The sequence below is a fragment of the Talpa occidentalis genome, unplaced genomic scaffold (genome assembly GCF_014898055.3).
Source record: "Talpa occidentalis isolate TD23 unplaced genomic scaffold, MPIMG_talOcc4v2.1 talOcc4.2, whole genome shotgun sequence".
NCBI classification, from domain to species: domain Eukaryota; kingdom Metazoa; phylum Chordata; class Mammalia; order Eulipotyphla; family Talpidae; genus Talpa; species Talpa occidentalis.
In genome coordinates, this window is record NW_023602073.1 from 9,990,221 (window position 1) to 10,006,747 (window position 16,527).

The window sequence follows — 16,527 nt, forward strand, 5'->3', positions numbered from 1 at the left end:
GTGCTATTACTTGACTGAATTTTTCTTCTTGATTGGGCATTTAGGTCGGGCATATGTGAGAAAATGTAAATATTGAAGAAACTGTACTGCTTTTAATCGACAAACCCTAGAAATAATTCAAGTGGGGCCTCCCTGGTGGCGCAAGGGGTTAAGATGCAACCTATGAAGCTGGCCATGGCCACTGTAGCACGAGTTCAATCCCTGGCCAGGGAGCTACCCACATGGCGCAATAGACCTCTCCTGTCTCGCCCACTGCTCCCCTCAGCAGTGTATGTCAGTTAGTTGCCTGTTCTGCTCCCCACTCTGTCTCTGGTAAATCCTTTCACCGCCCCCACCCCGCACCTCTGGCCTGTACCCCATTCTCGTATGCATAAATAAACAAATAAATCTTTAAAAAAAATCATCTCGCAGTTCAAAAAAAAAAAGAAATAATGTAAGTGTAGCATTATTTCAGAATGTACCCCAAGAAGTGGAATTACTAGGCTGAAAGGTGTAAATTTACTATAGACATTGAAACATCACTGTGTACAATACAATCACATGTTACCAAACTATAAACATGGCCTCATTGTTCCATATTTAATTCTACTTCTCCGAGATAAGATATAATAAATATCTTTACCGATTTTTTCCCCCGATGGACACATGGAACATTTTATAGTGAGGTCTCTAGTTTTACAGCTTTTTTATTATACATATCTTTCTGCAACTTTAATTTTTTCCCCTTTATAGTTCTTAAAGATCTTTCCAAATATGCAGAGATTAATCTCCAGTATATATTTTGTATAAATAGACACACACAATTCTATATATGAAGTCTCCCTTACAGGTTAATAACGTTGGAGCTTTGTGATTTACCTGCCAAGAGACTTTGGGAATGAGTTCCTTGGTTCGTTCAAAATAAATAAGTAAATATGATTGAGTACATGCCTTCTACAAGGCTCTGGGGAAACTGAGCAGCTCAAGGCCTGAGCTTGTGATCCAGTGACAATACCTCGAGTATTTGTTGTGACGATAAAACCATCTCCGGCAGCTCGGAAGTTGGCTGTGCCAGAGAGAATTGACTACTCAGTCAGACCAGGGAAGTCGTAGTCACTGACAAATTATTTGAACAAGCCTGAGTTCAAATCCTCATATCTGTGACTTACTGAAAATTTAGATAAATCCTTACCCTTTCTATCTTGGTGCAAGAGAGTCATACTGATACCTACCCCATGATGCCATGGTGAATATTTACTGGGAAATGGCTTATAGGAGAGAGTATTGAATGCCCACTGATAGGTGTCTGGTTAAGTAAACAAATACTGGTATATTAATGTATACAAACAATGCATCTATGAAAAATAAGGTCATTCCATGTGTACTAATAGGGCTCAGACTCTGAGTTGTGTTATTAGAATGGTATGTGGTTTGTTACCACTTGTGTACAAATTTTATTAAAGGTGCTCTGGTGTGTCGCTGCTTATCTAGTTGTAGTTACATAGACTTAAAAGGATATGAAAGAAACTTACCTTTGAGGAATTGGGCATAACAGTGGGAGAAAGATTTGCTCCCGCTCATATACCCATTTGTGCTGTTTGGGTTACATGTGCATTTTCTATATAAAAGAAAGCTTTTTTTAAAATTCCTAATGAAATAAAACTATGATCATAAAGTTAAGAGGGCATTGATGCAGTATAGCTTACCAAATTTTTTATATGACAGTTTTCCACATTCATTTTATGAAGTGGCTGTAAGCGTGACGTACTTACTGGCTCTGGGATCTTGGAAAAGTTTAAACTTTCATTTTCTCCTCGAACATAGAAAATAATAACAACCACTTTCGGGGATTGTGAAAAGGAGATAACATAATCAAGTGGGAGGCAAATAATATGGCACATGATATATTGGAAGCACTCTTGTTAATTGTGTCATGGCCAACGTTAAGAGCTATACAGTCATGTGTGGCTTAGCAACGGGGACACATTCTGAGAAATGTGTTGTTAGGCAATTTTGTCGTTGTGCAAGCATTGCGATTACTTACACACATCTAGATGGTATAGTCTAGTACATACCTGGGTTACGTGGTGGCATCCAGTACGCGGCCCATCATTGACCAAAGTGCCATGGTGCGACACATGTAGGTACCTTATCGGTAGTCTTGGTTGCAAGTGGTAGTAATCTAACTCAGTTGTCTTCTTCCGAAAATGGGAATTTGTTGACTCACACATTGAAGTCTAGACCTTTGGCCCATAGCTGTATGGAACACAACCCTGAAGGCTTTGGAACTCAATCTCTTCATCTTCCTGGCTCAGTTCCCAGGTAGCTCCAGGCTTCCACCCTAGTGGCTTCCAACAGAAATACCAACATTGACTGATTCATCACCCTGCTTTGGTCATAGACCCATCCTAAATCAGTCACATTAGCCCAAGGCTGGTACTGGTTGGTGGCCTGGATTAAGGTACTCACCTTTGTGACCTGGATGGAAAAGGGCCAGCCTAGAATGTTGAGCAATGTCAGGCAGGACAAAGAAATTGCCCATACTGAGAACTATGGAGTTCTTTTCCCAAACAGAGATGGGTGTTCCCAATGACCCATGCTGGGCTGCCTGACAGTTCTTCCTGTTACCTGTATATACATTATCAGAAATGCTTTACAGCACAACTCTTTCATTACTGAGCAGGCCATCTTAGTTGGGGCTTCTAAAGTTCACACATACTCTGTAGTAAAATCTACCCTGGATGGCACCTCAGGGTGCTACCCTGGGTATGTCCAGCCTTTACTTCTGCTCAAGACAAAATGGTGGGGCCTTCCATTGGGGCACCAGACAGATTAGTTGTTTTTCTAGTTGAGGGTCATGTAATATGAAGATTTGTCTAACGAACAAGAATAACTCAAGTCAGTAAGATATTTTCACTTTCCTTGGTCGCTCAGGGTGTAGGCAGAGACAACCTACATTGTATAATCCTCCCGTTTAGTTTTTTGTTTCATTTTCGAAGCATGTGTGATGGAATTTGCAAAGCTAAGCATTAAAAGAATGCCGCTCGGGCCTCCCCTGGTGGTGCAGGCGGTTGAGTGCTGCGCTGTGAAGCTGTCCGCAGCCTCTGCGGGACCAGTTCGATCCCGGCCAGCCAGCAAGGGTCCCACATGGCATGGCAGACATCTCCTGTCATGCCCACTGCTCCCCTCAGCAGTGTATTTTGTCAGTCTGCCTATTCTGCTCCCTGCTCTGTCGCTGGTGAATCCTCTCACCCTCCTGCGAATGTGGCCTGTACCCTGGATCTTGTATAAATAAATGAATAAATCTTTAAATAAATAAATAAAATAAAAGAATGCCTCTCCATCATATATCGGAATTCTCAGCTCTTCCCCAAGAGAGAGACCAGTTACTGATGCCACCCTGTGATTAGGGACTTACAAGAGCTATGTGGTCCTCTCAATCCTGGCCAGCCCGTGTTCCTGAACAGTGGCAGAAAGTTAACAGGGCAAAACCCAGCAGAAGTGGACTTTCGGAAAAGGGGGCCTGATATGAAGTAGTAGCCTCCCACAGCCCGTCACATCCTCCACCCCTCCTCCTCAGCAAGGATAGTGGGCCTTTGGAGACTTGGTGACTTGCTTGAGGAGTCATCATGGCCCCCCCAATTTCTACCCTCTGGGACTGGTCTTTCACAGGACGTTTCTTTTTTGGTGTAGATTTATTAGGCTTACTAATTCAGCCTTAGAGGCTGAGATAGCTTAACATTTTCTCAGGCAGTAGAAGTGACTTTAAAATTTAATGGGCCTCCCTGGTGGCGCAAAGGGTTAAGAGGCAACCTTTGAAGCTGTTGGCAGCCTCTGCAGCATGAGTTCCATCCCCTGCCAGGGAGCTACCCACATGGCACAGCAGACCTCTCCTGACTCGCCCGCTGCTCCCCTCAGCAGTGTATTTTAGTCAGTCTGCCTGTTCTGCTCCCCACTCTGTCTCTGGTGAATCCTCTCACCTCCCCCCCCGCCGCCCCCGCCTGTACCCCAGTTCTTGTTTGCATAAATAAACTAAATCTTTAAAAATAAATAAATAAAATTTAATAGATCCGCCTCACTATTTGTACAGTTGGTCGACTTTGTGGCTTGGTGCTTTGTCATCAAAGTCATATTAGACCTGACTAGTCCTGGTTCTTGAAATAAGGTCTCAGTTTCTTAGCAGTAGATTGCTGGAAACTTCCTTAGGTCTTATTGCTCCCATAGAGCTCTGCCTCCAAGCTACTGGAAACAGTAGCCTGGGATGCGAAGGCAAAACTAATATGCCCCAAGCTGCTGGCCAGTGGGAGTTCGTGTTGTGAGGGCTCACGGAGTGTTCTGTGACTTTAGCTAATAGGCAGAGAATACAGCCCTGGGCCTTCTTGGATTGCTTTCTACAGAGGGCCAGAGCCTCCATAGCACAGCTATTTCCTTCTCTACTTTTTGGTAAGCCACCCTCAAATGAAACTCATGTCTCTCAGTAGTAATTTCGTAAGGCCACAAGAAATGACCACATACCCGCGTCTCTGTAACAAGCCAGCCAGCTCCCCCATTCAGCAGGAGCCCATCTTGCCGCAGCCATTTCCACAAAGCTGTCACAGAGTTTCAGGTTCCTAAGTCAAAGTGCTTTGAGCAAAAGTAGGGTTGTATTGCCTAATGTAGCTGAAACTTCTGGGGAAGTTGCCCCCAGGGCTTGACCTGACGCACAGTTTGGAAGGATGGCCTCACCCCTTTCTCTCTTCTCTCCACTCTGCTTTCTTCAAAATCCCCTCCCCTCCCACCTACCTACTCCCCATTCTCTGGTAGCTTCACCCCAGCTTATCATCCTTACTAGGAAGACACACCCCTCTTGCCAGTGGATCCAGAAAAATTCCTAGGGTTGGCCTTTGTTCTCTAGGCCCCTGTCATGTGCCACCCCCACCCAGTCACTCTGGGGAGGACAGACACAGTCCCCGGCCATCTGTGTACACAGATGTACTTAGGCTGTTAAAGGAAAGGGCTGCCCCGATGAGCAACCACTGATGATGAGGGGATGTTGGCTCAGCCAATCAAAAAGGCCCACAGAAGAATTTGATAGAATATTTAGGAGGGGCAAATGAAGTTGAGAAAACAAATTTGTGAATAGCTTCTAGGTCTTCCAAGTGCTGGTTAGCTCAGCAGGACCCAACAGCAAGAATACTTGAACTTCGGCCTCCCTGGTGGCGCAGGGGATTAAGATGCAAACTACAAAGCTATCAGCAGCTGCTGCAGCATGAGTTCAATCCCCGGCCAGGGAGCTACCCACATGGCACAGCGGACCTCTCCTGTCTTGCCCACTGCTCCCCTCAGCAGTGTATTTTAGTCAGTCTGCCTGTTCTGCTCCCCACTCTGTCTATGGTGAATCCTCTCACTCCTCACACCTCTGTCCTATACCCCAGTTCTTGTATGCATAAATAAATTAATCTTAAAAAAAAGAATATGTGAACCACAATTGAAAGCCACCTAGCAACAATAGGTATAAAAGGAAACAAGTGAAATAATCATTTTAATGTGATCTTACTGAATAAAACTTTAAGAGACACAATATTATCATTTGACTTAGAATGAATAGATCTTTTGTCTCTTTTCGTACTAGTTTTTTGAAATCCAGTGCCTGTTGTAAATTGACAGCATGTGTCAGTCTGGGTGTCACATGGGACCAGGGGTTCCAGTGCAGGTTTAGCTGATTAACTTTCCAGAAAGAAGCTGGATCTCTGTCATCGGCCAAAAATTTATCCCTTGTGTTTCTATAAACTGGGGAGTTAGTTTGAAAGCATGAATCTCCTTAGTAGAAGAACTTGCCCTAAAATGAGCCTGAATTCACATTGCCATGTGGGTTCTCTGGCTGCTTCCCTTCTGAGAACACCCAGCATGCCCACCCGCAAGTACTCATTCAATTGTCTTCTCTTGGACTTTAAACCCAGCACACAGAAGACATGAAGTGAATTTTTTCTTAAAGATTTATTTATGCATACAAGGGCTGGGGAGCAGGCCAGAGATGTGGGGGGTGAGAGGATTCACCAGAGAGAGTGGGGAGCAGATCGGGCAGATGTACTGAAATACACTGCTTGAGGGGAGCAGTGGGGGAGTCAGGAGAGGTCTGCGGTGCCATGTGGGTCACCTCCCTGGCCTGCAGACAGCTTCATAGTGCTGCATGTTAACCTGTTGTACCACCAGGGAGGCCCCCATAAAGCGGTTTTTTTTTTTTTAAGTGGAATTGAATGATGTGAAAACTTAGGTGAGGTCTTCTCTTCGGCCAGGTTTGATGAGAAAATGGAGAGAGTAATACTAGTTGAAAACTAGGTTGAGTGTTGGCAATGTTTGTTATCCTGATGAATGACCATTCATAGTGTGTGACTAGTTGTGTTACGATTCAGTCACTCTTTCATTGATCGTGTACGCTGAAAGAGCGTGATGGAATACCGACGGAAACCCAGGCTCTGTGCCAAGCCCTGGATATACCAAGATAAGTGGGAAACAGTCACTGCCTTAAAGGAAGTGAGAAAATTGATAGGTGAAATAACTCTTATATTTAATGAGTGTTACGGTGCCAATAAACAGTGTTTGGGGAGTTAAGGAAAGAGTCTCAGCTCTGTTCAGAGACAGAATTCGACAGCCAAGATTAACTGGGGGGACTGGAGTCGAAGTTCCGTCTCGCCCCCCCCCCCACCAGGCCCCTATATTGAATCAATGAAAGTCAGTCTCCTAAACAGAATCCTAAAAGATCATAGGATTTATCCATCTGAGTGGAGATGGATGATCTTTGCATGTGCTAAAAGAGCTTGCATGAAGGCCCAGCCCCAGAGCCACAATCCCAGCTCTAGAGAATGCCAAGATCCCAAGAGAGATGGAGCAGAGGCTGCACCCTGGGCAGCTCACAGTCAGCCTCGCCTCTTGCTGTTCCTATGAGCAGTGACGAGCAATTGTCCTTTCTTACTACAGGCAAAGCGAAGGCTGGAGCTAGGAGAAAGCGGTCATCAGTACCTCTCAGATGGTTTAAAAACCCCCAAGGGCAAAGGAAGAGCTGCACTCCGAAGTCCAGATAGCCCAAAAAGTAAGGATTCTTTCATCTCTCACTCTCCTTGGTGTGGGCTTCCCAACTGTCAAAGCTTGTGGCTGAAAGGATGCCAAGGCGTGAAGAATCGGGGCACATTTTGTTGTTTCTCATTTCTTTCTGCGCCTATCCAAAAAAAATAAATACAACATCAGGAACACTGAGGAAAGGCTTACAGAGTCACTCTTGCACCTGAACTCTGATTCAAGGGGAGACCTCTGTAAAAAAAAGTGCATTTTTACTGTGCAACTCAAAATGCAAGCTCTTTGGCCCATTTTGGCCCAAAATGCAAGCTCATTCTATAGTCAAATTTATTTTCGCTTTCCTCTCGAAACATTACTTTGTAGACTAAGGCTAACTGGGTATAGATGAACTTTGCCACCTAGTTTCCTAGCTCAGCACATAGCCACATAAGAACTTACTGAGACCAGTAAATGACAGCTAGTTTCTCTTTCCGTCAAATCCAATCATCATTTCTTTTGGGAGAGAAAAATTAGGTTGAAAATAGCCAAATGGCCCTTTATGTCTTTTGCCTTCAAAACCAAGGCCGAATTAGACCTTTATTCTTGTAGTCTGTGCATTAGGCATTCCACAAATCATATGTGATGATCACTTAAATCCTTGACCTGTGCACCTGTCAGAGAATAAATACAATATCAAACAAGGACGTTTTGTTCAAGAGGGGCGGGCAGATTTGACTGAAAGATTTTTCCAGGTATTCTTCAGTAAAGAAGAATAAAGCAATCCAGGTATTGCTTCAAATAAGACAATATTTGAAAAACTGGCGAATAAGTTATAGACACACAGACATGGGAGACTGTCTGAACCCCCCCGTCAGGAAGTGCTGGAGAGACTCGTGGCCCCATCAAGTTTGGCTCCACGTGTGCTGATCCCATAAGACTACAGCACTTTCTCATTCACTCGACAGATATTTTTGAAAACCTACTATGTGGGAGATACTTCACTAGACCCAGGGAGTAGGGTAAGCCAAAGTAGAGCCTACGAGAAAAATCACAGTAAAATGCGCCAGTCCAATGAGAATGTGTCCTGTGCCTTCCTTTTCTAACCAAGCAATTTCATAGCTTTCTAGAGCTTAGCAGAAATCAACAGCAACAACAGCTCTGCTTCCGATACTAATACCTGGGCTGCTGAGGGGAACAAGGGCTTGCTTAACTGCAAAGAAACCCTTCATTGCTTTACCTTTCCCCCTATCCCCCACCCGCTCGGTTTTTGTTTTTCTTTAAGCTCCAAAATCTCCCTCAGAAAAAACACGGTATGATACGTCACTTGGTCTGCTCACCAAGAAGTTCATTCAGCTGCTGAGCCAATCACCTGATGGGGTCTTGGATTTGAACAAGGCGGCAGAAGTGCTCAAAGTACAAAAGAGAAGAATCTATGACATCACCAACGTGCTGGAAGGCATCCACCTCATTAAGAAGAAGTCTAAAAACAACGTGCAGTGGATGTGAGTAGGAGTCTCAGCCCCTCCCTCTGTTCCCGGGCTCTGGTGGGGTCCTTTCAGCACACATTGGGGTTGCCCCTGTCCTAACTTGGATGTCTGTGTGTGCTAACGTGTGATCTAATAGAAATTCACACGTCTTTCTGGCTTCTCTCTAATGGGACTTGGAAATTAACCAGAGCTATGTATTGCCGTCTGTGTACCGATGGACAATGGTGCAATCCTAGATATCTTTATCCATAGTTACAATGACAGATGAACCCACTTTCTAGATAAATGAAAATGCTTCAGTTCTTCTGGAAAGCAGGAATAACATGTGTCCCCTATACACCTACATGTATGATTAAATAGGTTCAAATGTCATTGGTGAACTCTGGGTTGATCACCCAGTATTTTTAAAGGAACTATTAAAGCATGGTTGGAGGGAGTAAATCTGTTCTGGGGTCTCTGAAGAAAGCTACTTAAAACATGATAACATGAATAGGTAACTTTTGTGGCTATTTGGTAAACCTATTTGGCATCTGCTTTAGAGAAAACTATTGGGTGTTGGTCTTTTTTTTTTTTTTCCTTTTATCAAATTTTATTGCCTGGAAGGCATTTGACAAAGAGCTGTATATATGAAAACAACAACAAAAAAAAGTACAAATGTTCTGATTTTAACACTTGACTAAAAAGCACTATGACCTCCTGTATCAAGAAGGACGTTAACTCAAGGGTCTCCCCCATCCCTCTTCCCCTTAGCCTCTCATGAGTGGCCATGAAGAGTCTGTTTTTCGGTTTCTAGGGGCTGCAGTCTGTCTGAGGACGGGGGCATGCTGGCCCAGTGTCAAGGCCTGTCAAAAGAAGTGACCGAGCTCAGTCAGGAAGAGAAGAAATTAGATGAATTGATCCAAAGCTGCACCCTGGACCTCAAACTGTTAACCGAGGATTCAGAGAATCAAAGATATCCTTTGTGCCACCTGTTCGTTGGGGGTTAGCGCTTTCCAGACTGTTTTCAGGCCTGATGATCTGATATCTATACCCAAGGTAGACTCTTCCTCTGGCTTCTTCTGTCTGTGTGTTTACATGTAAACCTGCGTCTCTTTACCTTAGAAGTCAGTATTTATGGAAGGTAATTATCGGACTAGATCCCTGTCGTACCTATTCTGATAGTCAGGTGGGAACTGTTTTTGAAAGCATTTTTATTCATGTGTGGTGGGGACATATGGATACACTCACAGCGTATAAGATACGTGAGGTGTCAGCATTAATATTAATGACAACATTCAGCAGACTCATCTTGGGCTTCCCAGATTTTTGGTGGGTGTTAGCTGTCACTGTTGGGGTTCTCACATTCTATTTTCTTTTCATCAGATATTAGAGCAATTGCAATTTGTTGAATCTGTCTGATTGAGCTGGAGTTGGGGGGTTTGAAAGAGTATAGAAATATCCTATAACTTTAGAGCGCATTATGCTGATCCACACCACCAAAAACAGAATTCAGAAGCACCCTAAGGCCTGAGGAATCTCAGTTTATCTGTTCATCTTCAAACGTTAGTCCTGAGGAATGGAAATATAAAAAGCCAGTTCGTATTCTCAACTGGTTTATGATCTGTTGACCATGCCAGGAAAACTTAATGGCCCATCATCTCCATAGACCCAAGAAGAGTGATCACGTCATAATATTGAATGGAAGACTTTGCGATAATTCAGCTATTTAGAAGGAGACAAAACCCCTGTTTTAAGTTACACCATTTCTCATTTTAGTTCCAAACTACTGATGATTTCACATTTGCTTTTTGCTAGAAAATGAAATGGTCCTGCCCCGTTTCTCCTAGTGCCTCTCATCTCTACTATCGGGTCTCCCTCAAAGAATACAAGGACATCTATTTTCCAGTTTGGGCAGTTTTTTTTGAAACTGTTCATTTCCTGTTGACCAAAGGATTAACCTTGGCAACTGATGATGAGTGAGAGGGAGAAGAGGGGATGATTTGAACCCCCAGTGGTGACCAGAGTGGGTTTACAGGGGAAGAAACCAAAATAGCTCTGGTTGGGCTGTTTCATTCATTGTTTAGGTGGGAGCCCCATTGTGGAGGAGATGTAGTGGTAATGCATGATTGGCAGCTTTCTGGAACATGTAGCTTATAGCCTTGTCACCTACATTAGCTCTCTCTGGGGCCTTTGTTGCAGAAAATGAAAGCTTCCCTGCAGGGGGCTGCTAACCCAAGAAGCAAATTCAGGAGGGAGCCGCAATGGAAGCACTTTTAAGTTTGTAAGATTAGAGAATATGTTTGCACCATTTATTTCAATTCGCGGTTCAGTTCCGAATTTGGTACAGCTTGTTCACAAATGTGTTGAAATTTCCCTTCCTGCAGCATGTTGAGTAATTGTAGATAAGTTTTTATTTTAATGAGTTCTTGTCACATAGCTCTTTGACAGTGGGCTGTGGGGTAAGTACCTGGCTATCAGTTTCCACAGTGTTCTCAGGAAAGATCCAGAAACTGTTGCGTCTTCCCAAAAGGCACCAGTTGGCTGTGTTAGTGACATGGATGGTGACCTGAGGATCCCACATGAGCTGAACATTGAATTAGTTACTTCAGAGCTCAACGTGGAAGTAGCTGTTGTCTCAACTGTTGAGCCTTAACGATGATAGTCTGTGATAGATGCCCCGAAATGTACATGCAGATTTGCATTGGATGCGCTTTTTTTCTGGGTAGTAGATTCATAGCTTTTTTTACTTTCTAATAAAAAGCTACTAATCTAAGGACTTTGTTTCATTGTGACTCTCTCAGCCCTATTTCTGTAGTAATCACATTAGATCTATTAGCTATTTATAGTCCTTGCAGAAATGTGTTCATGAAGTTGTGATTTGTTCTTTTAACCTCAGGGTTTTTTGTGGGTTAGTATTTAAAAAACAACTGGCTAAAGATGTTGTGCCTTACGTTACTCCACGCCCTTCATAGAAGAAAGGGATCTGTGCGACTAGATATTAAAATCTCTTTTAATACCTAGTAAAAGTTGCTCTCTGCAGACAAGCTTGCATGAATACTTCTGTCATATAATAAGTGTCATATTCTTTCATAATATCCTCTTTGGTTTGGCTGCCAGGGCATTTAAAAGAATCGTTAAGTGCTCAGAAGTAATTACCAAAATATCATTTCACTCTCCTCCTAAATCAGTGTTTCTCAACTTCATTCAGGTTGCAGAACACCGGAAGCTGCTTTCCTCCTTGGGAACACTGAGATATTGATAGAGTTAATGATATCATACAAAGGATAATTTTTCTAACAGAGAAATGATGACACTCTTACCAGTCGGCAATATATAATCACAGCTGCCCAGGTGCACTTAAGGAAACAAGCTGTCTGCCTGAGTGGTCCACATCTAGTCGCTACTCATTCACCTGGGTGACAGCTGACACTTGTTAATCAAGCAGCAGATAGAAATAGTCAAGCAGCAGATAGTCAAGCAGCAGATAGAAATCACTGAAATTTCCTACCAAAAAACGTTCTATTAATAGAACTTAAACTTTTTTTCCTGTAAATTGCGATCTGTTTAAGATGGGCAACAGAACATTCCATTGCACTCAGAGGATATCCATGCTCCGGATGAACCACGTTTGAAAATCCCTGACCCTATTGGGTTTTCTTTTGGTAGTTTATTCTGTTTTTGTGTTTGTTTAATATTTTCAAGGGCCATGGATTTTTTTTTTTAGAAATGGGCAGGGAAAAGCCATACGTTTCTTTCGTCACTTAGTATATAATTACGAAAGAAGATTCAGGAGGATTCTATATGGTTAAAGACTTAGCAGAAGAAACACACGTATATGTTCCGATAAGTCAAAATACTTAAATCTTTTTTTCCAGCACTCTATCTTGTCACCCTCATAATGTGTGCACCTGAGGCGACTAAATGGAAGATTTCCTTAACACTCATTACATTAGCTTATGTTACATATCAAGATATTCGAAAAATTAGTGGCCTTAAAGACCAAACTGTTATAGTTGTGAAAGCCCCTCCAGAAACAAGACTTGAAGTGCCTGACCCAATAGAGGTAAGGAGACAACATCTTCGTTCATCTGCAGAGATCTTTTTAGATTGTCTGAAGTTGAAAAGTCATTGACTTGTGGTTAAAGTCTGTGTCCTCCTAAAAAACTCGAGCATTCTTTCCTGTCCATTTACATAACCTGAAATCTTGGACAGTTCAACCATCTGATAGGTCTTGAGTGTCCACAAAGTCTAGTTGTAACAGCGGGCTGTTCAAAATGGCACATGATGCCCGCCTGCCCTCTACTCTCCTTTCTTTGCTTTTTCATAGTTTGTTATCCAGTAGTTTCCATCAATTGGAAGCATTTGGGGAATGCTGTGTGTTCTAGCCTGGATCTCATTTCCACTGTAAATAGAGATATAAATATGTCAAACTATCTCCCTACGTTATCTTAGCACCTTTTAAGAATTTACCATTTACGACATGTGTGCTTTTCAGAAATCAAATGGGACTTTGTGTTAATCAATAGACTAGAATATTGTAAGAAAACAGGGAGCATATTTTTGTGATTGGTTTCAGATGTACAGCCGGCCCTTGAACAACATGGCTTTGAACTGCCAACATCCACTCAGGAGGTTTTCTTAAAGCACACAACATATCCAGTGTTGATAAATACCGAACAGAGCTATAAATGTATTTTCTCTTCCTTTTGATTTTTCTCATAGCATTTTCTTTTCTCTAGCTTCCTTTATTTACAAATCCATATAACAAATCCATATAACATATAAAATGTACTATTCAACTATTCATGTTATCAATAAGACTTCCAGGCAACAGCGGCCTGTTAGTTAAGTTATGGGTGAGTCGAGTTATACATGGATTTGAACTTCATGGGGAGGTACCCCTCACCCCATGTCGTTTGAGGGTCAACTGTACTTTAACAATACAGGCTGAGACTATAACTAGAAGATTAAAAAAATGTAGTAATATGCATAGAAAATAAAAAGAGAATGAAATTTGCAGGCTCCCATCTGGGCTAGAGTTCTCACCTTAAATGATAATAATAGCTCTATGACCTAGATGAAGAAGAATTTTAAATATTAGTATGCTGCATTCTCTTATTACACTCAGTTCCTAGCACTTAAGAATACAATTCATCCAGTAGTTATTAAAGTTCAGCATAAAAAGATCCTTCCATAAAGGAATAATAACCTGGAAATACTGAATTTGGAACACTTAGAGGACTTTTTGATAGTTTAATATAAAATGAGTAGATATAAAGAACACAATGCACCTTACTATAGTGCCGCTTTTACAGAAAGATACCCTTCCCTCCACCCCATGCCGACTGCTTTCGTACTGTAGGTCAGGGGTCAGTAAACTTTTCCTTTAAGAGGCCAGACAAGTGCCCATTGTTGGCTTTGTAAGTGGTATAGTCGCCATCGGGACTGCTCCTGTGCAAGGCTCTGCCATTGTAGCATTGAGAGGGGAAAACAGCCAGGGGCAGTCCAGAGCAATGGAACGGGTATGACTGTCTGCCAGCTACACTTTATTTACAAAGCCGGTGGGTGGAGCCTGGCCTGGATTTGGCCCTGGGGTTGTGGTTTGATGCTCCCTGCTTTCGAGGGTACCCATCTTTGTTAGAGGTAGACTCCCGGAGAAGCAGCAAAATGAGCCATGAGAACTACCTTTACTTTCCATTTTTAGATGATAATCACCCTAACTTACATTTCTAAAAGGAATTTCAGTTCAAGCTTCTCACTTCTTGTGTTCGCAGAGCCTACAAATACATTTGACCAGTACCCAAGGACCCATTGAGGTTTACTTGTGTCCAGAAGAGACTGAAACACACAGTCCAATGAAAACAAACACCCAAGACCACAATGGGAATATCCCTAAACCCACTTCCAAAGGTAAAATTTCCACCTTGTCATTTGGGAACTATGTTAAAAATGAAGGTGACTAACTAGGAGGATCCTCTATCAGAACCACAAGTCCAGGCAAGAAAGAAAAACTTCTGTTATTGTTGTCATTAAAGTAACTTTTTATAAAAAGGCATTCTGATGAGTTGACAGAATAAAAGAATGGTCTTGGGCCACCAACTCCTCCACCCATTAATGAAGGCCCTTTGGCTTTTGCTGTTGGCAGAAGCCATTTCCTTACAGTAAGGAGAGAAGCTGGGAGCTCTCTGGGTGAATCATCAGCTACCTTTGGTCACACACCTTTGAAGGATGCTGCAGGGATCGTTAGACAAGGAAATGAAAGAAATTTAGAGAAAAGTTTTTGTTGCAGTTTTGTATTAATATTTTTCCCAGTATGATGGGGAGGGGGATATGAGGAGGGAGACGCCCCCCCAGAAATGCATCTGCTTCCTCTTTCCACTGTCCCCAGAACAAAGGATCCCTTGCAGTCTTTGTGCAATCTTTGTGTGTGTGTGTGTGTGTGTGTGTGTGTGTGTGTGTGTGTGTGTGTGTGTGTGAGAGAGAGAGAGAGTTTCAGATTGGGGGTGTGTGTTCAGTTTCTACCCCTCTGTCTACCAGTATAGCAGCAAGAATAGGAGTGATTTAAGTGAACAGGTCTAATTTAATACTGAGCAAAAAAAAAAAAAAGCCCACAGCACTTCAAACGTAAAGCAAAACTTAGTGTTTTTCATCATAGGAATTCAAAGTGGATATGTCTTATTTGTTTAGAGGTGTCTTCATAAACTGGTTGTTCCAAAGACTTACATTATAGTTGGTGAATTTCACTGGGGAACCAACTTTTCTTGAGACAACTGATATCAAAGAGAAGTTTTTGAACTCGTTAGCCTCACATCTATTGAAGCTATTTAGTATCCTTGTTTGGTAACAGTAGGTATTTGAAAAGATGAGTGAGTCGACTAGACCAAAGAAAGGCAGGACTCTGGGGCCTCCCCTGGTGGCGCAGGTGGTTTAGCGCCATGCTGTGAAGCTGTCCGCAGCCTCTGCAGCACCACTTCGATCCCAGCCGGCCGGCAAGAGTCCCACATGGTGCGACAGACCTCTCCTGTCTCACCCGCTGCTCCCCTCAGCAGTGTATTTTTTCAGTCTGCCTGTTCTGTTCCCCGCTCTGGCTCTGGTGAATCCTCTCACCCTCCCACGCATCTGGCCTGTATCCTGGTTCTTGTATAAATACATAAATTAACTTAAAAAAAAAGGGCAGGACTCTACTAACAGAGCCCCTAGACTAAGTTGGACATTCTTACAGTCATCTGACTGTCCTTAGGAAAGGGTGTGTGTTCGTAAGAACAGTGTGTGTGTGTGTGTGTGTGTGTGTGTGTTCTCCCAGAAAAATGAGTGTGATTTCTTTCCTAACTCATTTTTTTGTTTCCATCAAATTTTTCCTTCCAGACTTGGCTTCAACCAACTCAGGACATAGTGATTGCTCGATTTCTATGGCAAACCTTTCTCCTCTGGCCTCCCCAACCAACCTTTTACAGCAGACTGAGGACCAAATTCCTTCCAACCTAGAAGGACCATTTGTGAACTTACTGCCTCCCCTGCTCCAAGAAGACTATCTCCTAAGCCTTGGGGAGGAAGAAGGCATCAGCGATCTCTTCGATGCTTATGATTTGGAAAAGCTCCCCCTGGTGGAAGACTTTATGTGTAGTTGATTATGCTTTGTGTGAACTCCCCTTATAAACCAATATTTTTTTATCCTGGAACCAGAACATCTGTCATGCAGTGTTGTCCCTTCCTACCTTCTTCCTCCAAGATAGTATCATGAAGTAAACTGTAAACTTCAGAACAAAGCTGACATTTTAATCAATTGAAAAAAAAAATTTTTTTTTTTTTTTAAATTTTATTTTATTTTATTTTTTTTTTTTGTCTAAACGCACAGTCGCAGGCTCCCTCTGGAAAGCCCTGCTTTGCCCCAGGCTCCAAAATCTCCTGGATGAGTCAGCAAGTGAGAAAATGTGCAATCAGGTGTCTCTCACCGTATCTTTCCTCCCTCCTTCCTGGACTGGCTTGCTGTGCCTGACGGATGGGCTGTAGAAGGGGGTCTGGCCACCTGGCCCACTTGAAAACAGCAATC

The 16,527-nt window shown here is 42.8% G+C and overlaps 1 protein-coding gene across 1 annotated transcript in view; it reads left to right on the top strand.

The window, feature by feature from the left end:
• Positions 1-16,288, top strand: part of E2F3 (E2F transcription factor 3) — a 76,298-nt gene extending 60,010 nt beyond the window's left edge. The window contains exons 2-7 of the mRNA XM_037518923.2: positions 6,937-7,048; positions 8,294-8,513; positions 9,292-9,450; positions 12,426-12,540; positions 14,252-14,387; positions 15,843-16,288. Of these exons, the coding sequence (XP_037374820.1) occupies positions 6,937-7,048; positions 8,294-8,513; positions 9,292-9,450; positions 12,426-12,540; positions 14,252-14,387; positions 15,843-16,105 (1,005 nt within the window). The 3' untranslated portion in view covers positions 16,106-16,288. The remainder of the gene's footprint in view (positions 1-6,936; positions 7,049-8,293; positions 8,514-9,291; positions 9,451-12,425; positions 12,541-14,251; positions 14,388-15,842) is intronic.
• The last annotated feature ends 239 nt before the right edge of the window (positions 16,289-16,527 follow it).